At 41.3% G+C, this 26,081-nt stretch overlaps 1 protein-coding gene across 3 annotated transcripts in view; it reads left to right on the top strand.

Annotated features, from left to right (window-relative positions):
* Positions 1 to 24,102, top strand: part of LOC307003518 (uncharacterized protein) — a 100,571-nt gene extending 76,469 nt beyond the window's left edge. For all 3 annotated transcript variants that reach the window (XM_079622073.1, XM_079622072.1, XM_079622074.1), the window contains 2 exons: positions 17,186 to 17,232; positions 20,128 to 24,102. In XM_079622073.1, coding sequence (XP_079478199.1) covers positions 17,186 to 17,232; positions 20,128 to 20,690 — 610 coding nt within the window. In that variant the 3' untranslated portion in view covers positions 20,691 to 24,102. The remainder of the gene's footprint in view (positions 1 to 17,185; positions 17,233 to 20,127) is intronic.
* The last annotated feature ends 1,979 nt before the right edge of the window (positions 24,103 to 26,081 follow it).

Here is a 26,081-nt window from a genome sequence, read left to right as displayed (position 1 = left end):
GGGCTGCACGATATATTTTTTTCCCAACGATATATTGCGATATTGAGAGCCATAACTCCAGGCTAAAGTCAATCATTTCCATTCCATGATATTAATAATTTCACTAATAAGCAAGCTTCATTACAAGTGACAAAAAGGTCACTTAATATTTTATTCCAAAATTAGAACATTTCTGTAAACAGAAAAGCAGAACACATTTTAAAATATTGGTTCGAGTGTATCCGAGAGCACGCGAGAGAGACCGAGTGTATCCGAGAGCGTGCGGGAGAGACTGAGTGTATCCGAGAGCGTGCGAGAGAGAGACCGAGTGTATCCGAGAGCGTGCGGGAGAGACTGAGTGTATCCGAGAGCGTGCGAGAGAGACTGAGTGTATCCGAGAGCACGCGAGAGAGACCGAGTGTATCCGAGAGCATGCGGGAGAGACTGAGTGTATCCGAGAGCGTGCGAGAGAGACTGAGTGTATCCGAGAGCACGCGAGAGAGACCGAGTGTATCCGAGAGCATGCGGGAGAGACTGAGTGTAGGAGAGAGACCGAGTGCAGGAGAGAGACTGAGTGTACCCGAGAGCGTGCGAGAGAGACCAAGTGTATCCGAGAGCACGCGAGAGAGACCGAGTGTATCCGAGAGTGCGCGAGAGAGACCGAGTGTATCCGAGAGCATGCGGGAGAGACTGAGTGTAGGAGAGAGACCGAGTGCAGGAGAGAGACTGAGTGTACCCGAGAGCGTGCGAGAGAGACCAAGTGTATCCGAGAGCACGCGAGAGAGACCGAGTGTATCCGAGAGCACGCGAGAGAGACCGAGTGTATCCGAGAGCACGCGAGAGAGACCGAGTGTATCCGAGAGTGCGCGAGAGAGACCGAGTGTATCCGAGAGCGTGCGAGAGAGACAGAGTGTATCCAAGAGCACGCGAGAGAGACCAAGTGTACCAGAGAGCGTGCGAGAGAGACCGAGTGTATCCGAGAGCGTGCGAGAGAGACTGAGTGTATCCGAGAGCGTGCGAGAGAGACCGAGTGTACCCGAGAGCGTGCGAGAGAGACCGAGTGTACCCGAGAGCGTGCGAGAGAGACCGAGTGTACCAGAGAGCACGCGAGAGAGACCGAGTGTATCCGAGAGCGTGCGAGAGAGACAGAGTGTACCCGAGAGCGTGCGAGAGAGACCGAGTGTACCAGAGAGCACGCGAGAGAGACCGAGTGTATCCGAGAGCGTGCGAGAGAGACCGAGTGTACCCGAGAGCGTGCGAGAGAGACCGAGTGTACCAGAGAGCACGCGAGAGAGACCGAGTGCAGGAGAGAGACCGAGTGTACCCGAGAGCGTGCGAGAGAGACCGAGTGTACCCGAGAGCGCGCGAGAGAGACCGAGTGTATCCGAGAGAGACCGAGTGCAGGAGAGAGACAGAGTGTATCCAAGAGCACGCGAGAGAGACCAAGTTTACCCGAGAGTGCGCGAGAGAGACCGAGTGTATCCGAGAGCGTGCGAGAGAGACCGAGTGTACCAGAGAGCGTGCAAGAGAGACCGAGTGTACCAGAGAGCACGCGAGAGAGACCGAGTGTATCCGAGAGCGTGCGAGAGAGACCGAGTGTATCCGAGAGCGTGCGAGAGAGACTGAGTGTATCCGAGAGCGTGCGAGAGAGACTGAGTGTATCCGAGAGCGTGCGAGAGAGACCGAGTGTATCCGAGAGCGTGCGAGAGAGACCGAGTGTATCCGAGAGCGTGCGAGAGAGACCGAGTGTATCCGAGAGCGTGCGAGAGAGACCAAGTGTACCAGAGAGCATGCGAGAGAGACCGAGTGTACCAGAGAGCACGCGAGAGAGACCGAGTGCAGGAGAGAGACCGAGTGTACCCGAGAGCGCGCGAGAGAGACCGAGTGTATCCGAGAGCGTGCGAGAGAGGCCGAGTGTATCCGAGAGCGTGCGAGAGAGAGACCGAGTGTATCCGAGAGCGCGCGAGAGAGGCCGAGTGTACCCGAGAGCGTGCGAGAGAGGCCGAGTGTATCCGAGAGCGTGCGAGAGAGAGACCGAGTGTATCCGAGAGCGCGCGAGAGAGGCCGAGTGTATCCGAGAGCGTGCGAGAGAGAAACCGAGTGTATCCGAGAGCGCGCGAGAGAGACCGAGTGTACCCGAGAGTGCGCGAGAGAGACCGAGTGTATCCGAGAGCGTGCGAGAGAGAGACCGAGTGTATCCGAGAGCGCGCGAGAGAGACCGAGTGTACCCGAGAGTGCGCGAGAGAGACCGAGTGTATCCGAGAGCGTGCGAGAGAGGCCGAGTGTATCCGAGAGCGTGCGAGAGAGATACCGAGTGTATCCGAGAGCGTGCGAGAGAGACCGAGTGTATCCGAGAGCGTGCGAGAGAGACCGAGTGTATCCGAGAGCGTGCGAGAGAGACCGAGTGTATCCGAGAGCGTGCGAGAGAGACCGAGTGTATCCGAGAGCGTGCGAGAGAGACCGAGTGTATCCGAGAGCGTGCGAGAGAGACTGAGTGTATCCGAGAGCACGCGAGAGAGACCGAGTTTATCCGAGAGCGTGATCGAGAGAGACCGAGTGTATCCGAGAGCGTGATCGAGAGAGACCGAGTGTATCCGAGAGCGTGCGAGAGAGACCGAGTGTATCCGAGAGCGTGATCGAGAGAGGCCGAGTGTATCCGAGAGCGTGATCGAGAGAGACCGAGTTTATCCGAGAGCGTGATCGAGAGAGACCGAGTGTATCCGAGAGCGTGATCGAGAGAGACCGAGTGTATCCGAGAGCACGCGAGAGAGACCGAGTGTATCCGAGAGCGTGCGAGAGAGACTGAGTGTATCCGAGAGCGTGCGAGAGAGACCGAGTGTATCCGAGAGCGTGCGAGAGAGACCGAGTGTATCCGAGAGCGTGCGAGAGAGACCAAGTGTACCAGAGAGCATGCGAGAGAGACCGAGTGTACCAGAGAGCACGCGAGAGAGACCGAGTGCAGGAGAGAGACCGAGTGTACCCGAGAGCGCGCGAGAGAGACCGAGTGTACCCGAGAGTGCGCGAGAGAGACCGAGTGTATCCGAGAGCGTGCGAGAGAGACAGAGTGTATCCAAGAGCACGCGAGAGAGACCGAGTGTACCAGAGAGCACGCGAGAGAGACCGAGTGCAGGAGAGAGACAGAGTGTATCCAAGAGCACGCGAGAGAGACCAAGTGTACCCGAGAGCGCGCGAGAGAGACCGAGTGTACCCGAGAGTGCGCGAGAGAGACCGAGTGTATCCGAGAGCGTGCGAGAGAGACCGAGTGTATCCGAGAGCACGCGAGAGACCGAGTGTATCCGAGAGCGTGCGAGAGAGACCGAGAGCACGCGAGAGAGACCGAGTGTATCCGAGAGCGTGCGAGAGAGACCGAGTGTATCCGAGAGCGTGCGAGAGAGACTGAGTGTATCCGAGAGCGTGCGAGAGAGACCAAGTGTACCCGAGAGCGCGCGAGAGAGACCGAGTGTACCCGAGAGCACGCGAGAGAGACCGAGTGTATCCGAGAGCGTGCGAGAGAGACCGAGTGTATCCGAGAGCGTGCGAGAGAGACCGAGTGTATCCGAGAGCGTGCGAGAGAGACCGAGTGCAGGAGAGAGACCGAGTGTAGGAGAGAGACCGAGTGTAACCGAGAGCGCGCGAGAGAGACCGAGTGTATCCGAGAGCGTGCGAGAGAGACCGAGTGTATCCGAGAGCGTGCGAGAGAGACCGAGTGTATCCGAGAGCGTGCGAGAGAGACCGAGTGTATCCGAGAGCGTGCGAGAGAGACCGAGTGTATCCGAGAGCGTGCGAGAGAGACCGAGTGTATCCGAGAGCGTGCGAGAGAGACCGAGTGTATCCGAGAGCGTGCGAGAGAGACTGAGTGCAGGAGAGAGACCGAGTGTAGGAGAGAGACCGAGTGTAACCGAGAGCGCGCGAGAGAGACCGAGTGTATCCGAGAGCGTGCGAGAGAGACCGAGTGTATCCGAGAGCGTGCGAAAAGAGACCGAGTGTATCCGAGAGCGTGCGAGAGAGACCGAGTGTATCCGAGAGCGTGCGAGAGAGACCGAGTGTATCCGAGAGCGTGCGAGAGAGACCGAGTGTAGGAGAGAGACCGAGTGTAGGAGAGAGACCGAGTGTAGGAGAGAGACCGAGTGTAGGAGAGAGACCGAGTGTAGGAGAGAGACCGAGTGTAGGAGAGAGACCGAGTGTAGGAGAGAGACCGAGTGTAGGAGAGAGACCGAGTGTAACCGAGAGTGCGCGAGAGAGACCGAGTGTATCCGAGAGCGTGCGAGAGAGACCGAGTGTAGGAGAGAGACCGAGTGTAGGAGAGAGACCGAGTGTAGGAGAGAGACCGAGTGTAGGAGAGAGACCGAGTGTAGGAGAGAGACCGAGTGTAGGAGAGAGACCGAGTGTAGGAGAGAGACCGAGTGTAGGAGAGAGACCGAGTGTAGGAGAGAGACCGAGTGTAGGAGAGAGACCGAGTGTAGGAGAGAGACCGAGTGTAGGAGAGAGACCGAGTGTAGGAGAGAGACCGAGTGTAGGAGAGAGACCGAGTGTAGGAGAGAGACCGAGTGTAGGAGAGAGACCGAGTGTAGGAGAGAGACCGAGTGTAGGAGAGAGACCGAGTGTAGGAGAGAGACCGAGTGTAGGAGAGAGACCGAGTGTAGGAGAGAGACCGAGTGTAGGAGAGAGACCGAGTGTAGGAGAGAGACCGAGTGTCCGATTATGTTACCGAGAGCAGAGACCGAGTGTACTTATTCGGAAGGTTTTTTAACCGTTTCAGCGCTTCAGTTGGTCCAACAGTACACTGAACTGAGAACAGTCTTTAGGACATGTCCATCATGCTGAGAACTAAGTAATCTGTGGACCATGGACATTTTGTGAATATGATAAAAAATGATGGCGATAGTAGACAACTTAAAATGGTTGTAGGGAAAAAGTTAAACACATTGTGCTTAAAACAGTTTTAACCCCCTGGGGTCTGAGGGGTTTTTGGGGCCCTTGAGAGGTTTTGACATGCCCTGACATTTGTGCTTATCTCAGCTACTTACAACATACCTTTGGCCAACACATAATTCTGCTGTATTGCAGCACAAACTCTGCTACAATAATATGTGAGCAAAATGGAAGTTACAGTGCTATGCATAAGTTTAGACACCCATGCTAAAGTTGACTAAAAAGAGGAATAAAAAATCATCTTTTGGAAATTGAACTTAATGCCTTAATTTAAAAAAATAGGAAAAATCCAACCTTTAAGGACACCAATTTTCTTTGTGAATGAATAATGTATCGTAAATAAATAAATGTTCTTCCTTAAAATACAGGGTGCATAAGTCTGGACACCCCTATGTTAAATTCCCATAGAGGCAGGCAGATTTTTATTTTTAATGGCCAGTTACTATATGGATCCAGGATACTGTGCATCCTGATAAAGTTCCCTTGGCCTTTGGAATTAAAATATCCCCACATCATCACATAGCCTTCACCATACCTGGAGATTGGCATGGAGTACTTTCCATAAGATCATCTCTCAATGCAAATCAAACCAGCTATTAGGCTAACTGAAATAAAACCATGCCAATCTCCAGGTATGATGAAGGCTATGTGATGATGTGGGGCTATTTTAATTCCAGAGGCCAAGGGAACTTTATCAGGATGCAGAGTATCCTGGATCCATGAAGTAACTGGCCTTTAAAAATAAAAATCTGCCTGCCTCTATGGGAATTTAACATAGGGGTGTCCAAACTTATGCACCCTGTATTTTAAGGAAGAACATTTATTTATTTACGATACATTATTCATTCACAAAGAAAATTGGTGTCCTTAAAGGTTGGATTTTTCCTATTTTTTTAAATTAAGGCATTAAGTTCAATTTCCAAAAGATGATTTTTTATTCCTCTTTTTAGTCAACTTTAGCATGGGTGTCTAAACTTATGCATAGCACTGTACATGTTTGCATTTTATAGAAAAAAAATATTATGCGTGGTTAGTAAGTTTTGGGAAAAAATGTGTCACTGCAATGAGCTCGTATAACTCATACTGAATAGTTTGGCACAAGACTTTTGAGTTACCATTCTTGTAGGCTAGAATATTTACTACAAAATGATGTGAAAATCATTCTGATCACTCTTTCACAAAACAACAATATAATGATTTAAACTTTGCAAGTCAGTTTTTGTGCCAGCACTGCTTTATGCGTAGGGGTGTTGATGGCCATGAATATGAATGAGGGGAGACAATAGACACTCCCCCATCCATGGCTAATGCCCCATCACGGTGCTGTGAGGCAGAGAGGAGAATCTGAGAATGAGAGGACATTCAAAGGTTTTGTTTTTTAATCTGTTTTTTATTGTAATTCCTCTATGTGGAGGAACTAAATGTTGTGCCTCACAAGACCACAGTGCTACCGTACATATATAAACATATAGTACCAGTCAAACGTTTGGACACATTACCATTTTTAATATTTTTAATATTTTTGGAAGATGGCTGCATTTATTTGATCAAAAATACAGAAACAACAATAATATTGTGAAATATTATTACAATTTAAAATAATGATTTTCTATTTTAATATACTTTAAAATATAATTTATTTCTTTGATCAAAGCTGAATTTTCAGCATCCTTACTCCAGTCTTCAGTGTCACACGATCCTTCAGAAATCATTCTAATATCATTTGATAATCAGGTATTATCAATGTTGGAAACCGTTGTGCTGCTCAGGGCTCGCAAAATTTCTAAATCGCTGGTAGCCCTTCGGGCAGGCACTCTTCAGATTTTGGTAGCCCGAAATTAATTTTACTAGCCCACATAAAAAGACAATTTTTAATGTAGAAAATTGGTTAGGAGTCAAAACATGAATCAAAAACTTTTTCAAAACACAAATATCAACAATTGGATATAAAATAATCAAATTAGAATCATCAATACAAATATACATCTGGATCTCTGAAGTGAAATGTGTGTGACCAGTGTGGAACATGAATCTGTCTGTGGCTCAGCCCCCAATGAGGGTATGATAAAAAAGGTAACACTTTGGGTTAGGGTCTAACGCTCACAATTAACTAGTTTCATTAACATGCAGATGGCAGAGTGTTATCATCACTGAGGTCCCAAATGTGAGGTAGACTAGTTAGGGGTGTTCGGGGGCCAATCTGCAATAATTTTCTCGGGGGCCCGAGAAAAATTAGATTTCTCTGATCTACATATGTGCATTTTAAGATGTTTTGAATGCCAAAAAAATTGGACAACAATAGCTTTAAAACCATGTCACACAGCTGATTATTTTTCTCTCCTCATCAGCATCACTCTTTTTCTCTTTGTTTTTCTCTTGCTCTGGCTCTTCCCGTCCTAAAGCTGAGCTTTGACTGATAGGCTTTTCATTTTTGTCTGTCAATGACGAAAGTAAACTTGGGGTCAGCTGATAGGTTGATTTATCAATCATTTTCTCAGACACGTTCATTTACTGAAAGCTACTAGGAAAGCTAGGTAGCCTAACTAAGTTTATTAAATTTATTCACAATATGTACACATTCATTATTGATCTTAATACAGGGCCGTAGACAGGGCTTTATAATCAAATAGGTCCTAAATGTAAGGTTGTTAGGGGGTTCAATTTTTTTTATTTCTCTGATATGTGCATTTCAAGACGTTTGAAGGCCAAAAAAAAGGATAAAAAATAGCTTTAAACCCATGTCAGCGGGCAGTATTTGTCAATACTTGCTCGCACTTCTTATCCATCACTCTTTCTTTTTCTCTCAGTCTCCTCATCTTGCCCTGTCTCTTCCCCTCCTAAAGCTGAACTTTTTTAATTTACTGAAGGCTACAAATTGTACTATATTAATTCTCAACATGTACACATTCGTTATTAATATTGTGCCTAACCAGATGAAAACGGCTTTGTTTCTCGTCCCCTCACAATGACAGTAAACGAATTACATTCCACGAGTCACGTTACAAAGGCCTATTTTCAGTTCAAAATGGCGAAATTAGACAAGTAAATTCGTTTGCCTGATAATTTGTCATTTGTTTAACATTTATGACCTAAAAAAAGTCAAATGTGAAATATTTAGTTTAGCTACTTACATTATCGCACTTGACCATAAACTGAAGCGTCGAGTCGCTCTGCTCAAATTCGCGCTCAGCCGCTTCTGTGAATATAAATCCCGCCTACTTTGATTTGATTGGTAATCTCTAATATTCTGACATTGACGAGCAGTGACAGACCAATGAGGCTCAGATACACACACACACACACACATCCTGTCCTCTGTTTCTGACGTGCGCTCTGTTCGGCGCCACTGCGGATTGAAGACGAAGAACGCGCTGAATCTGATTATAACAAGACTGAAGCGAACACTATTTCAGATAGCCCGTCGGGCAGGCCGGTTATGCATTTTGGTAGCCCGACTGGAAAACACAATAGCCCGGGGACGTCGGGCGGGCGATTTTGCGAGCCCTGACTGCTTAATATTTTTTTATAACCTGTGATATTTTTTTCAGGATTCACTGATTAAAAAGAAAAGCATTTATTCAAAATAGAAATCTTTCCCAACAATATAACTTAACACATCCTTTAAAAAAAAGAAAGAAAGGTAGTGTATACTGTTACAAACAGACTCATGGGCGAATGTGAGTAAACAGAGGTCACTTGCGGTCCAGTTTCCCGGGCAGGAATCACGCAGTCTGTGCAACCATGTCAACATCAGTCTCGGTTTTCCATGACAGGGTGGACTTGGACCTGTTGCTTGTTTGCCATGGCTCTCTTCGGGACCGGTGCTTGGACATGTTCATTGTCACATCTGTTGATAACACAATCAAAGAAACTGTATTATTATCGCTATCAATCACTATGGCCATGGATTAAGAAAAAGACAACCGATTTTGTAATTTCACACAAGAATAGGTAGGCCCTACTTGTATATTATGACGAGTATATTATGTATATTGTAAACACAATTACATTTCATCAGTAAAATATTACGTCTGTGCACTTACCATCATTCTCGCGTGTCCCTCTGCTGGAGAAGGAGAGCGTGATGCAAACACATTCCTAAAAAAATAAAAACAACTGTGTTAGCATACATTATCCAAAGATGGGCGATTAATGGGTATGGATGCACAATGCATGTAGTCTATATATCTGTTGATGGGCCATAGGACGGAGAAATATCTATTTATGGGCCATAGATGCGTCACCGCGAGCTGTTGGCCATTATCTGCGCACGCATTTAGAGCATTTCAAACATTTACACCTGCATTCACAATCATCTGTGGCAATATTTTAGCGTGTGTCATAGGCTAACCAAAACCGAACATTTATATATAAAAATATAATGTCTAGTATTTAGACAGTATCACATTTTACCGGAGGCTGAAATATATTTGCACGAAATCATATTTACACCTAAGCAGATATTCGCAAAAGTCAGTATTTTTAGCATGATAATCAGTGTCATAAGCTAATCAAAACGGATTGAAATATAATACAAATATGTTTAGAGAGTAGCCTAATATCACATTGAAACACGACCATATACGAATGTTAGGGATATTGTAAGGCAATCTTTCCTGTCAGATGTAAAATAAATAGAGGGATATGTAGCGCTCCAACCAGAAAAGTATCCTTTTGTTATGAGTCCATTTACTTCAGGTGCGTAGAGCCAGGCGAATGGTAGGAGTAGAGAGAGTGGCTAGCCGCACACTGATCCAATTGAGACAGAAAGTGTCTACGAAAACATTATTTTATTAATAAAGTGCAAAGTGCAGGTGAATTTAAAAACAGACAAGGCGAGCAAACGTTTCAGCACATGCTTTCCTCAGTGCTCACTTAACAAACAAGATTCACCCCTTTTTTTTTTTTAACAAGTCAGTAATTGAGATCAATCAGCTGAATCCAATTTTCACAGATAAGTGATTGAATACAATTATCTCAGGAGAGTAATTACCTCATTGATCACTTAAGTAGAATTCACAGCAGATTTTGACAACATTTAGCAGGAAATATGAAACATAACTACAGAGAATAATCAGATTTTATAAAAAGCATGACAGTTCAAGTTCTTCATTCATACCCTCAGGAAATTTCAGATGTAAAATAAATAAAAGTAAAAATAATGAAGAGAGAATGAAAAACTGTGCCTCTCCTTGGTTTCAAACGGATTACATAAACTAAGAATATGTGTTTTTTAATATAAATTACTTCATTTAAAAGAAGAGAATTAAAAGATAAAAGAAAGACACAACACTTTGTTTTTATTGTGAGTATACACAAAAAAAATAGAAACTTAACTGGATCGAATGATGTAAAACACTTAAATGTAAGATCAAAACCAACAAAGTATTTTGAATCTCTTTTGCACTGATAAGAAAAAAAGCGAGCAGATCACGCCGGCGTGATTGCCGACCCCAGGGGGTTAAACAACTTTCCTTCAGTGATTCTGCTTGTTAACAGCAGTTGTTCATCACTAATGTTATAATCTGAATGATCCAATCTGACTTCTGAATGCTGCCTAAATCATAATCATTCACTGTTCACTCGTTGGCCAGAGGAGAACTGGGTGAACCAATAAGACATTATCCCTTTGGAGGGACATTTTTACGACCCATTGTGTCCTAGCAGGGCATTTGAATATGTAATTTCATTGGGTGTTTAAGAAAAGAATCTTCAAGATTCTTATAATACTAAAGTGTCACAAAGTTAGCAAAATGTAATGTAAAATAAAAAATGGGGGTTTATAGAGACCAAAAATGCCACACATATGATTTTTATTACCCATAGTATTTAGCATTAAAGGGGTCATGACATGAGAAACCAAATTTGCCTTGATCTTTTGGTATATAAGAGGTCTTTGTACCATTAAAACGTCCTGCAAGTTTCATAGCTTAAGACGTCCTCCCCATTATAAACGAATCATTTATTTAATCAAGCTCTAAATACAGCTCGTTCTGGATCCATGGTAAGAAGTGACGTCTCGGTACGAAGTGACGTACCAGCGTTTGCATATGACCACCTCCAGCACAAGACAACTACGCTTAAAGCGCAAGACAACTACGCTCATTTCGTATCGTTGTCGCGCCCGCGCGCTGCGCGCCTCACAAGTGTTCAGTCGACGGACAGCGAGTGGGTCTGTGTACAGGGAAATTACGATGCCGCAGATGTGCTGTTCCTGGCTGTGGACAAACAACATCTTTGAATACGCTGCCGAAAGATCCAGTCGTCAGGGGAAAATGGATGCACTTTATTTTTTGCGGACGTCTCAGTCACGGCAGTGTTAGTTTAAGCGTTTGTTCTATACATTTGAAGGATGACTGTTTTGAGAACAAATCCCAAAATGATGCTGGCTTTGCCAGAAAACTGTTGCTCAAAGATAAGTCCTTGCCGACTATTATGGGCTCAACAACGACGACGCAAACTGTAAGTAATGTGTTTAAAACTTTAAACTACTTTTAAATACGCTGAATCCGCAAATGTTCTGGCTGGGGGCGTTAATAATTGATGCATAGGCACTAACGTTAGCCAATCATAACAGTGGGCGTTAACACTGAACTCTTAAAGGGGAAACCCCCCCAAAACAGACTGTTTGAATCAGAGGATGAGAAACAGGGTGGGAAAAGGTCATAAATGTATTTATTTATTTATTTATTTATTAACATATCTTTATTGCGAGGATTAACCCCTTGAGATGAAACATCTCGTTTTCAAGGGGGTCCTCCAGTACAGCAAAGCAAAAAAGACCCAAAACAGCAGAGCAAATATCACAATCAAAGACAGCACGACAAAACACAACAACACACAAACACACACCAGCTCACAATGGTCAACCCCACCCCACCCCACCCCACCCCACCCTACCCAGCACGAACCCCACAAGTGACATGACAGAAAAACAACCACATGACTAGCATTGCACAAGGTCAAGGACTAAGAGGAACACAAACAAGAACATTGATGATGATAATAACAATAATAAAAATAAATAAAAATGAGGACATAAAAATTAAAAATAGTAAACACATGACCAATAAAGTCCAAAGTCAAACAAGCAAAACTAGAAACAAAGACAAATGTTCCGAAGATGTTCCCCGATAGCCCTTCGAAACGCTGTAAGTGAAGTTAAAGAACGGGATAGAAAATGGAAGATTATTCCAATCATATGGAGCCTTAAAACAAAAAGCATATTTCCATACCTGTCTTTTAACTCTAGGAACAACAAAAAAGATCTGATCATTGTGTCGCAGACTGTAAAGCGAATTATAAAGCACTAGGTGTTGCTTGAGATAAACTGGATAATTAAAATAAAAACTTTTAAATATAAAATGTAACCAGTGAGACTGTCTCCTGGCAGAAGGGGCCAACCAGGACAACTGTCTGTACAACACACAGCGATGTGTCCTAAAGGGACAGCGAAGAACAAAACGGCAAATACTATTGTAAACCACATCAATGGAATGCAAACAAGAGGCAGTAGTGTTCTGATAAATAATATCCGCGTAGTCCAACATAGGCAGGAGGAGCTGTAAGACTATTCTTTTCCTGACCAAAAAATTAAAACAATTAACAGATTGATAAAGTATTTTATGACGAGAGCTGATTTTGTTTGTCATTGCTTGTACATGAGTTTTAAAAGATAAATCAGTTTCCAGCCAAACACCAAGATATTTAAAGGTCTCAGTTGACTCTAAAGGAGAGGAGTCGAGATAATAAAGATTAAGGTTGTTTTCATCTATATCCAAGGCTTTTCTATGAAACAGTAAAGAGTATGACTTTGATTTATTAAGGAGAAGTTTATTAGCTAATAACCACTGTTGTACAGAATTGAAGTCATGCTGTAGAGAGAGGTTTATCCCAGAGATGGTAGGTTTACTACAGTAAATGACTGTATCATCGGCATAAAGATGAATATTACAGTCTGTACAGCATAAGGGCATATCATTAACAAAGATAGAAAATAATAAAGGTCCCAGAGAAATCACTACATTTTAAAAGTTTTTTGTAAAAAAAACTATAGTAATACTATATTTGCACCTAAGGGAACATAATAATAAAATAAAATAAACCATGTCATGACCCCTTTAACCCATTAGAGTTTACAAGAAAAGGCCAAACCACATAAAAGCAACACCATGAGATGGGGAAATTAGATGCATGTTTATACATTTCATAAAGTGGTTATATATATATATATATTAGGGCTGCACAATATTTTTTTCCCCAACGATATATTGCGATATTGAGAGCCATAACTCCAGACCGAGTGTAGGAGAGAGACCGAGTGTAGGAGAGAGACCGAGTGTAGGAGAGAGACCGAGTGTAGGAGAGAGACCGAGTGTAGGAGAGAGACCGAGTGTGTAGGAGAGAGACCGAGTGTGTAGGAGAGAGACCGAGTGTGTAGGAGAGAGACCGAGTGTGTAGGAGAGAGACCGAGTGTGTAGGAGAGAGACCGAGTGTGTAGGAGAGAGACCGAGTGTGTAGGAGAGAGACCGAGTGTGTAGGAGAGAGACCGAGTGTGTAGGAGAGAGACCGAGTGTGTAGGAGAGAGACCGAGTGTGTAGGAGAGAGACCGAGTGTGTAGGAGAGAGACCGAGTGTATCCGAGAGCAGAGTGTCCGAGTATGTTACCGAGAGCAGAGACCGAGTGTACCCGAGAGCAGAGACCGAGTGTACCCGAGAGCAGAGACCGAGTGTACCCGAGAGCAGAGGCCGAGTGTACCCGAGAGCAGAGACCCGAGTGTACCCGAGAGCAGAGGCCGAGTGTACCCGAGAGCGCCCCGAGAGAGACCGAGTGTATCCCAGAGAGACCCGAGAGAGACCGAGTGTATCCCAGAGAGACCGAGTGTATCCGAGAGAGACCCGAGAGAGACCGAGTGTATCCGAGAGAGACCCGAGAGAGACCGAGTGTATCCGAGAGAGACCCGAGAGAGACCGAGTGTATCCGAGAGAGACCCGAGAGAGACCGAGTGTATCCGAGAGAGACCCGAGAGAGACCGAGTGTATCCGAGAGAGACCCGAGAGAGACCGAGTGTATACGATAATATCCATGTGCGAGACTTGTCTTTTGTGTGCGTTTGCTTATCAAATAATGTCAAACATTTTGTTAAAGATTATAACATCTTTGACAAAAAACGAAACAAAACACAAGTTTGTGAGTGTGTGTGTCTGTGAGTTTAGTGTAGAGAACAAGTTCTGACGTTTAAACAAATCCTGTTAAGTTTTTTGATTTGTATTTTTTTTTTTTTTTTTTTTTTATAAATTATTGTTCTGACAGCTCAGGTCCCTTTAAACAAAAATATACATATTTTTGTGCACTTTATTTTAAAAAAAGCCTATATATTTGTCAGATGTAAAGCATACGTTTGTTTTTTTGTGTTAGTCCATTTTTTATAATTTTTTTATTATTACTTAAACAGCTCAAGGATGTTCAAGGAGCAACCTGTTTGTACATCCTTTCTGAAGATTTTTTGCACTGTGAATTTGCACTCTCTCAGTTCTGTTTTTGAATAAACGGTTGGAAATTAATAAAAAAATATATCAGATTCATCGATTAATCAAAAAAATAATCGACAGATTAATCGATTAGTTGCAGCCCTACGTGTGTCAACATAATAATATGTTTATTTTTTATAACGCCTTTTATAGCGCCTTTCAAGAACACAAGGTTGCTTCACAAAATAATACAAACAGTTGACAGACAAAGAGACAAGCAATCTGCTTATTATAACAATCAAACAAGCAGAAAAGCAGATGGAGACAACCAACATGAGAAGTTATAGAATCAAAGAAAACATCAATTTCGATAAAGTAAACATGTAACATAAAAAATGAAAACGTGGCAGACAGAAGTAGGGAGGACAATAATTATTTACGGAGCATGGTGAACACATGAGTTTTAACATGAGAAGCTTCTGTGTGTTTTTACACCTGTGTGACGATCAGGTCATATCGGTGTGATTTCACACTAACAAGACTTCTGTTCTTTGAGTTGTCAAATCACCTTTATTTCTATTGCGCTTTATACAATACAGGTTGATTCAAAGCAGCTTTACAGGGATAAACAGGAAAATATCAAAGATGTAAACAGAATTAATTCTGCTGTAAAGCAGTTCTTTATTCTGCAGTGTTAAAGGACAAGTTCTGTATTTTACACTTAAAGCCCTGTTCTCAGATCGTTTCTTTTGGTAGCACCCCCCCACCTCCACAATGGCTGCATAGGTGCACTGGAATAATCCTTCCTAAAACGCATTAAACTTTCGTTTACAAAGACGTGAATGCTACCACAGAAACCGAAAATTCTCGGGACAGCAGCATCTGTCCAAATTTTAATCTTAACCGTTCTATTTCATCAGAAACGATCTGAGAACAGGGCTTTAAGTGTAAAATACCGAACTTGTCCTTTAAAAAGATAAAAATAAACGCACACAAAGTGAGAAACCATAATAGAACTCCATCCACCTGTATGTACAATATAATGCACCAAATAACCCACAAGCACCATGTTTAATGTACAGAATAATGACAGTTTTTTGTCAGTCTTTTATTGGTGATCAATAGTCTCAGGAACCGTGTGCAACAGTCATTGTTCACCCTTATCTCCTCTGAGTGCCTCTGAATCTGCCAGAGAAGTCCATTAATAATCCACGGAGCAAAAGCAAGTAATCTACAGTAGAGTTTAGATTATCTGTAGATTAGATTAACTTGACGGGCCGATATTTTCCGCCACTATCCTCGGGCCGGGTCGGGATCAAGCACGTCACGTGCAGGGGCGGACTGGCCATCTGTGTGATCTGGAGAATCACAGAACGGCCGGTACTCCAGGACGGCCGGCGGGCCGGCCCACCACCCGCCACGCACGCAGTCATCACCGTTTGTTTCTCTGTTAACGCGGCCGCGGGTAAAAAAAAAAAACGGAAAGAAAAGGGTGGGGCTGAGAAGGCGAGATAATTTTTTTGTGCGTAATTTATATACCGAAGCCGCTAAATGTCGCAAACTAACTGAAATATTTAGCAGCACATCAGCCAGCAGCAGCACCTCGCAGTTAAATATTAGCAGCAGTGAAGAAGAGAGCCAGACAGCTGTACAGCAACATGCCACTAGTGATGATGAGGGACAGAAAGATGAGCAGGTAGATCCAGGGCAAGTAAGTATGGAACATGAGAGGAGAAAGAGAGTTACTTGCTAGGGATGATGTTAGGAAGTGATATTCAGGTTGCTACATTTTTAATGATTACATTAGTTAAAACAGCTAAACTTCAAAATTTTAGCTGTAAAATGCCACATGCAGTAGCTAATATTAAGAAATATGTTGTGCTTTTACTTTTAAAAATGTTGGTAACGTTACAGTTTACAAACTTTGAAGATTTTAAATACAGATGTTACATTTGTAATGGTGTATTTTCATTTAGATGTGATATTATTTGTGATGTAAGATTAATTGCTGCATAAATTAATTAAGATTATTAAGTAATAAATTCATTTTGAGACAGCATGGAATAGATTGTATAATATGCTGTTATAATAGCATATTATATAATCTATTCCATGCCATCTTGGAATAAAACCTTTTTTTTTTTTTATCCATTCCATTTGTTTATTCAGGTTGAGCTTAGACCAAGAGCAGAGAAAGACACCCACTCCAGCTCAACTTAAAAATACTTTAAGCGCCCCAAGTCAGACAGTCACAGCCTAGAGGTTTTTTACACAGGACTGCAGTGTGTTGAGACCTCCATTTATATGTAGTATTCAAGTTAATCTAGAATAATATGCTTTTAACACAACATCTAGTCAACATCAGTGCTATTGCTATAATTTGGATGGTATAGTATCATGAGACACAATTAAAGTCTTGTGACACTCATGCCAGGCGTTATTGTTGTTGTTGACGAGTTTCCGCGCGGCGATTGCTTTGGGCCGGGCCTAGTCAAAGTCCAGGGCCGTTTTTTAGTCCCAGTCCGTCCCTGGTCACGTGTCATGCGCAGCGTCTCCTCCACTCGCAGGCATCACACCGAGACTGCTGTGCTGTATTGTGTAGCTCAAGTGGAGCTTGAAGATGTAAAGAAGAAAAAAGAAAAACAGGAGAGTGTGTTTTACTAAAGTGTGTTTACTTGCTTAGTTGCTGTATAATGTCAACTGCCATATGTCCTCACTAATATAATGAATATAACATCTGACTAGTGAGGACAATTTACACATCTATATAGTGAAACAAACGTGTGTGTGTGTGTGTTTTCTAGTGTGGATCACGGAGGAGAGTTCAGGATTACACCAGGACCACACAAATGTAAGTCCGCAAACACACAGGTTTAGTGTTTGTTGTTTTGTTATTAAATTATCCTGAAAAAGTGATCTACTATTAAAGCTTAACATTGTTTTCCTTAGACTCAGTTTGTAAATGATTGACCTTATCGATCGCTTAACTGATAAGCGGCTATTTTCCTGAGAATGTACATTTCTCACGGTATCAATAGTGTCTTTAACATAAAAAGCAAAATATTGCTTATATACTGAACAAAAATGCATGGTATATTGCTCAAATGATGTTTTATTGTAACAGTTGGGATACGGTACAGAATGGCATTTATGTAGTTTAACAAAATAAATTATGCACAGAAAATTAAAATACATAAAAAATAATTGTGCACTGGCTCACCTGTTGCAAACATTAAGCAACATAAAATAAATGTTAAATAAAAATCTATATGGGTAGGCTTAGCCTAAACTATATTAAGTCTACATATCTGGTAAACTACTTGAAAAACTTGAAACATTGGCAGCACTTATTGATGCTTGGTCTGAGAAAGGTAACAGTAAGATTACTAGACCTGGAAACTTCAAATATAGAACTGAAGGGATGTCAATTTTCACAAATTCCCATGATTGATCGTAATTTAAATTAACGATCAAGTATGCGTCTGCTGCAGTGCATATGGCCAACAGCATGACAGGGTTTGTTAAAAACACTGTTACTCACCAAATGAATGAGAATGGCTTTTAATCCAAATGAAGGGCTAGTAGGATTGTAAAATGTTTCGATGTGAATGATAATTAAATTAAATTAATTATTTAATAATCAAATATAACGACTAATAATACAACGTGTCACCAACGCCGCCTCAGATGCGTGCTTGCAGTGTGTTGTAACGTTAGACGTGCACTGAAACGCACTGAAAACGGCAACTAAACCCAATGAATTCACAACGATTTAATAAAATAGTGTTCTGATGTTATGTAATATGACAGTCCCAAATTAATCATCGTTACTATTAGTCGTGCATTAATGCTGCTTGAGCGGCGCGCGCTGAATGAATAACCGTTGAGCACTTTGCTAGCGCGTTATTTATCTCAAAGAAGCGCAACCTATATGAGATTAGTCAGATATATACAAAATAAACATAATATTACAAATTATATCTGCACAAAATGACGTGAATGCACAAGTGAACTTGAGTTACGTGCCATTCAGAATGACTCATGTTGTGGACGCGCTCTTCCTGGAACAACGCGACACGGCAACTAAACCCAAATACTTCACAATGTTTTATTACACTATTGTTCTCTTTATAATGTTATGTAATATGACAGTCCTCCCAATAGTCATTATTAGTCGTGCATTGCCGTTTGAGCTGCGCGCGCTAAAGATCACGCTTCAACAATTCTTAACCAAATGCATCCAATATGAGATAAATCAGATATAGATACACATAATAAACTATTACAACTTAACGTTACATTTGCACAAAACAAAAGGCTGCGAATGCACACGAAAACTTATAGTCATGATGAAGGTGTAAAATAGTCCCAAACATAACTCCGGCGCGCTCGCTTGTGTTTCGCGGTTGAGCAGCACGCACGCGCATGAACCTGCTTAATCGATGATCGATAAGTTTGATCGATTAATGTATTATCGACAATTAATCGATCGTCGATTAATCGGTTGCATCCCTACATCAAACCATTCACATCAGCCGCGACGCGAATTTGCAACGTTCAGAGCTTCAACATTTCAAAACTTTCATAGCCGACAGCTGAGAAAACATGAATACTTCATCATCATCATCATCATCATCCAGTGAAGACGAAGAAGGTTTTGGGTGCACCCAATCTTAAAGAGCAGAGACTCTGAAGGGGAGTATGCAAATCTTGTACAGGAGCTAAAACTTTCTCATGGCCGGTTCCGCACACTTTCGGATGTCTGTGGGACAATTTGAGGAGCTTCAGACAGTGGCACCGCATCTGACGAGACAAACCACAAACTTCAGGGAACCAATCGGTCCGGAGCAGCGTCTGGCAGTCTGCTTAAGTGAGCTGTCCTCTTAAAATCATCAGGGGCCATGTTTACATGCAGTCCACTATATGTGATTGGCTGAAGCCTTTTCTGTCGCCGCAGCACATTCACGTTCGGTGTGTAAGCACTCATTACACAAACAGCTGATCAAAAAATAAAACCATCGCGTGAATTATTCGTGCTTCAAAATCGCGACAAGATCTGTCTGTCTGTCTAGCAACCACCCTGAGCACCTTAACAACTGCATAGCAACCACCTTAGAAACCAGCCTGAGTACCCTAGCAACCAAAAAGCAACACACTAGCAACCACCCAGAATACACTAGCAACCACCAAAGTACCCTAGCAACAGCATAGAAACACCCTAGCAACCACCCAAGTACCCTAGCAACCGCATAGCAACACTTCAGCAATCACCCTGAGTACCCTAGCAACCACATAATAAAACCCTAGCAACTACATAGCAACACCCTAGCAACCTACCTGAATATTATCAACACCCTAGCGACCACCCAGAGTACTATAGCAACCGCATAGCAACACCTTAGCATAATTAACAGAGTACCCCAGCAACACCCTAGCAGCAACCATCCTGAGTACCATAGTAATAACATAGTAACACCCTAGCAACCACCCAGAGTTCACTAGCAACCACATATAAACACGCTAGCAACAAGCCTGAGTACCCTGGCAACCGCATAGCAACACCCTAGAATCAATCTATCTACCAATCTATTGATCGATAGACTGTATTTCCTTCAAAACCTTCACACTTTAAGCTTTTTAACTAATTCAAAGTTTCTGGTCAGGCTTTCTCAAGCCAACTCCAAACTCTTGCACTTTATTATCTGGTTGTAAATGTTGCTGTTGTAATGTGTGTTCTTGTGTTCAGATGCCGTTGATCTCACACTGGATCCAAACACAGCAAACACTGATCTCGTTCTGTCTGAGGAGAACAGAAAGGTGACGTATGTGTCAGAGAGTCAGTCGTATCCTGATCATCCAGAGAGATTTCAGCATCCTCATCATCAGGTTCTGTGTGGAGAGAGTCTGACTGGACGCTGTTACTGGGAGTGTGAATGGAGTGGAGATGTTGGTATCTCAGTGTCATATAAAGGAATCATGAGGAAAGGAGGGAGTCGTGACAGTAGGTTCTGTGTGTTTGGACGTAATGAGAAGTCCTGGAGTCTGATCTGCTCTGATCACACACTCTCTGTCCTGCACAATGATAACTCCACTGATGTTTCTGCTGGTCCAGGATCCTGTAAGAGAGCAGGAGTGTTTGTGGACGTGTCGGCCGGCACTCTGTCCTTCTACAGCGTCTCTGACACACACACACTCACACACTTACACACATTCACACACACATTCACTGAACCCCTCTATGCTGGATTTAGTGTTTATAGTGTTAACTGTTCAGTGTCTCTGTGTCACATTAAACAACACACACACTGACTGACACACACACACACACACACACACACACACTGACTGATAAACACACATACACGCACACACACACACACACACACACATACACACATTGACTGATAAACACACACACACACACACACACACACAAACACACACTAAACTGACATTTTTCCAGTTGTTTGACTGATTGTGTGTGTTACTGCATTATCACCGTTATTGATATTCATACACTTTATTACACACACACACGCGCACACACACACACTTTATTTGTGCACAATGTGTTATTAAATCCTTCAGATGATCTGATTAAAACACTGCTGATCTCGAAGGATTATTATAATCAATAATGAGAGATGAATAACACATGATGTGTATAATCATAGAGATAACTGTAGATGAACATGAATCTTCTGTCACCTCCAGTATTTCACTGTTAATTCACATGTTTTATTACAGTTTAATCATGTTATTGTAGTTTATGGGCAATAATCGCTTGTTCTGTGTCCGTCTGAACATGTTTCTTCAGTTGTTGATCTTTGACTGTTATTGTCATTCATGATAAACGTTTGTCGCCCTGAGTTTCACTGTTTTTACACGTTTGCTTCTTAATGTCCAGTTTTGACTGAATACTTTATGAATCTTCATCAACAGAGAGTTTGGATTGAATCTAATACAGAAGAACTGTTGAACAGGAAAGTTCATGACTCTATTATCTATATAATTATTCATTATTTGTCACAGAGTCAAAGAAAAAACACTTTATTTCAGTGTGTAATTCTATATTTAAGTGCTGAGTAATATTAAGTACATGTTCCTACTATAGGGTTATGGGTAATTTATAGTTATTACTGCAGTAAATGCATGTAGCGTGTAACAATGACACTGTAAAATAGTGTTACCAAAAAAACTGTAAAAACAAAAAACATTAAACATAAGTTTTTAGAAATGTTGGCAGTATTCCTGTTTGTTTCATATGGTTTTAAAAAACGTTTATATTATTTTCTACAAGTTTAAAAACCTGTAATGTGATTTATGTAATAATAATATAGTCCGTCTTTAAAGGGCACCTATTATGACATTTAAAATGTTCCTAATGTTGTTTAGGGAGTCCCCAACAACAGTTTTACATGCATGCAATAACAAAAAACACTTTTGTTGTCGTATAATATGCATTTATTTTTACCTGATTTGCTCACCGACTCCCAAATGAATCGTTCAACGACTCATTTTTCAAACCCCTCCTTTGAGCGACGCTAATCTGCGTTGATTGGTCAGATGACCCAGCAGTGTTTACACTGGCAGTTGAAATCAGCTCCGATACGGCAACGAAACGACCGGAAGTCATTAATTTCCTATGGAGATTCGCAGACCGCATGCGAATGTGTCCGAACCGGGTCCGAACGAGTGCGGTGCAAAAAAAATCGTGTCCGTTGGTCGTCCGGATGCGTTCAAAAAATTTAACTCTTGCGAAAGGCTACGGACGGTTCCTATCCGACAATTCCAGCGGAAGTTGAACGTTGCTATGGTACTGATAAACAAACCTGAATTCTTAACTTTTAATACAATTTTATAACGATAAGTTGTCGTGTCATTTTTTTATTTTCATGATTTTCTAACATTATTAGGGCAGTTAATACAATTAAAATGAATAATTAAATATTGTGACCCCTGCTCATTCACAAAATACCCGCTCATTCATAAATTCCATGATGGTAAATCGTCGGCTGGTAGCATATAGTGAAAATATTCCCCTTGTAGTGCTAGTGGTACTTGTCTTCTGTCTATCTAATTCAAATCACAGTAATTCAGTGGTATGAATTTAATTGTTGTTTATATTGTTGTCAGTGGCTGCGTTCACCAAGATCCGAGCAAGACAGGGGTACATTTTGTTGTCCATTTATCGAACTTCCATCACCAAGACCATAGACACACTCGGTATCTCTCTCGCGCGCGCGCTCTCGCTTTTTGTTCTACTCGCTTCCGAAGCTTTTCATCGGTGTAGTACGATGTCCACTGGGGGCGTATTGCGTGTTACGGAGCTGATTTCAACTGCCAGTGTGAAGGCGGCGTTATTGTTTAACACGGAGTACAATGATGCTTTTATCAATTAAATTGTGTTATAATAATGATTATAGTCCACTGCTTTGTAGTTTGTAGTAAAAAACTAAAAATAAGATAAAGAATGTAATGTTATGTTAGCGAGCATATTGTAAAAGCACAATCAGTCTTTGTTTGAATTAGCCCGATGCATAAACATAACGTTTAAAAAAAAAAAATGCAGTAAAGTTACTACGAGGTATTACTCTATTCTTTAAGACAACTCCGAAAACAACGACAAACACTTCACATCTCAATACAATTGTCAATTAAGACCTAGAAGCTAAACGGTGCTTACACAACAAACAAAATAATAATTAAGCATGCTACATAAAACATAAAAGCAACAATTATTAATAACACTTACAGGTTGTGATAGGAGGAGGAAGCTGATGCAAATACACTTGGAACTGAACCTTCCTTCAATATCAGCCGGCTCGCGAATCCAAGTGTGAGTGCATTTAAGTTGGTAAAGCAATCGTCTTGAAAATGGCGCGAACAAAGCACAAGGCTCGGACTATACTTCTGTGGTATAGTTGTATATATGAATTGTAGCCACTTAGTCTTCAAATGCTCCTCCTTGGGCAGATGAAAAAAGTTTGCTTTTGAGCCGCACTTCAGAACACAGCGTCTCGTCTCCATGATGTTTTCCCTGGCCTTGGAGCGCAATAAATGGGCGTATCGTATTCAAATAACTTGACAAGTTGATGTCATCTAGTCAGAGAAAAAGCTTCGGTCTTCTAACGATTCATAAAAATGACTCAGAGTCGACTCTTACTTTTGAAAGACAATAACTTTATATACGGTGCACTTTCATATTTCAAACTTTGCAGGATGTTTTTGTTCACTTAGATCTATGTTACACACTACATGAAAGGTAAATTTCAAAATTCCATAATAGGTGCCCTTTAAACACGTATATATGTGAGACTACATCTGAATTATGTAAAAAAAATGCTATTATAATTTTAAATCAGAATAATAAATAAAAAAAATGCTCATTATGTTTATTTTTCCAAGTCAGTTTATTTTAAATTAGATCTGGAGAAACTCAAACTAAACATGACAGAATCATCTGAGCAGAAAAGAGAAACTAAAAGAGAATCACAATATTTCCTATACGTATATATATCATATACAAATGATATGCAGATGAGGATATGCATAGTAAAACTAGGCGTTGTAAGGTTATTTCGGGGAGGAGACGCATGTGTGCAGTCTTCCGCTGACTGGGATTTATAAAGTGAATTCTGCACAGGTTAACTTTAAAAAATGCTGGGTTGTTTCAACCCAATTTTGGGTCAAATATGGACAAACCCAGCCGTTGGGTTTCCTTTTTAAATTACATTTTTAACCCAACGTTTGGGGTTTGTCCATATTTGACCCAAAATTGGGTTGAAACAACCCAGCATTTTTTAGAGTGTTCTGTTATATGCTGTAGCGATGGTGGCCCATTAATAAACATTTATGTTTATTTATTTAGATTTAGTTTGGTTTGTTCGGGCTGTTGTTGATTTGTATTCAGGTTTGACTGTAGTAATAATAATGCAAAAACGTGTACAGTTCACATCAAATTGTATTTATATTTTTTATAAACCTTGACATAAAGTTTTATTTGAGAATATAAAAACAAAATAGGCTACATTCAAATCCACATCTTAAAAGTAAGTAATTTTGTCCTTAAACAACTAGAGAATTCACAAGCCTCTCCAGAGAGATATACAGGCATCTAGTGGTAACACTATGACATGACATGTTTCATTTTATTTTCTATCAACAGATGGCGCTAATCTGATTTTAAAGGCCTAGTCTCTATATTAATCTGAAATACTTCATTCATTGAAAAAAAAATATTTTAAAAAATTAGATTTTTATTATTTCCAATGGCATAAATTAACCATAATTATTGCATTAATATTAATAAGTACCATCAAATCGTCTCAAAATACAAAAGAAAAAAATATTATTGAACAAAGATAAATGACATTGGTTTTGCTGGGCTGGAGGAAGTTTCATTTGTAGGTGTTTCTGCACTTCTGAGCGGGAAGATAACAAATGAGGAGCACCTGAGGGGGAAATCTCCTTCATCTGTAAAGTGCATCACAGTTGAAGAAACTCAACATGTACAAATGGAAACTGAACTCACACACAGTTTTACTTCAGCATATTTGCTTTGGGATCTTGAATTATTACATATAACATCAGATTTTCACTGAAGTTTAACATCATTATTGTGTCCCTGTAACTAAAGTAAATCAGTTTGACTGAATCAAAGAGCAAGTTAAAATCAAAGAGGTTCACAGCGGTTCATGTCCTCATCACACGAGTTTCTCTTCATCATTTACTGAGCTCTGTCTGGACCCGGAGGAACGTGAGCTTACAAAACACTCATAACTTAATATTGTTCAACTTAAACCATATCGCATCTAATCAGTAACTTCTCATTAATGAGTGAATGCACTAAAGTTTTAAAGTTTCCTCAGGAACTAAAGCAAAAATCAGTCATGCAAGAAAAGATACATTTTTATCAATATGAGACATTTTATTTGAATATATCTTTAGATGAAATTTATGAGAACATATAATAAGAGAATTGCCAGTATGAACTTCACTGACTTCACTGGATTTAATTAAATTAATTTGAAACTTATAACTCATGACTGCTCAAAACAGTGAAAATTTTATTTTTATGAAAACTACATATTCTTTTTCCAACAAAACAACATCAATATTACTCAGTAAAATGAACATTTTGTTTGTAAACATTTCATTAATAAACTTTTACTTCCACATGAAAGAATGCCGATGATAAACCGCTTGAATCTGTTCCTGCTGCAATGGTTCATCAATAGGTGTCAGCAGAGAGAAATGTGGACTTTTGTGGGAAATGTGGGAAGGATCAAATGTGTGTGTAGGAAAGAGGATAAATGTATTTTACAGAATTAATTTGAGACAAATCTAATCAATAGATGAAAAACATCAGCATAATTTCATGTGTAAAGCTGCAGTTCACTTTCAGGTCAATGCGGACCCGAACACAAAAGCCACTGTTTATATAGTTCATATTTCTTACATTTGTTTAAAAAAAAATCTGATTTTGAACTTCAGAAACCATCCTTGAACCATGCAGGTAAAAGCTTACACACACACACACACACTTTATTTATCATTTTACTTTACTTACTTTACTTAAATAAGCATTTTGGTTTTGGGAGACATGCTTTAGCTATCACCTTCATTCATCCACATCTCTTCAGTAAAACAAGAGGACGAATGTACAAAACTGTACTTCACCAACAACGAAGCCTCGCT

The sequence above is a fragment of the Phoxinus phoxinus genome (assembly GCF_949152265.1).
Source record: "Phoxinus phoxinus genome assembly, chromosome: 1".
Taxonomy (NCBI): domain Eukaryota; kingdom Metazoa; phylum Chordata; class Actinopteri; order Cypriniformes; family Leuciscidae; genus Phoxinus; species Phoxinus phoxinus.
This window is presented reverse-complemented; position numbering and strand designations above follow the sequence as displayed.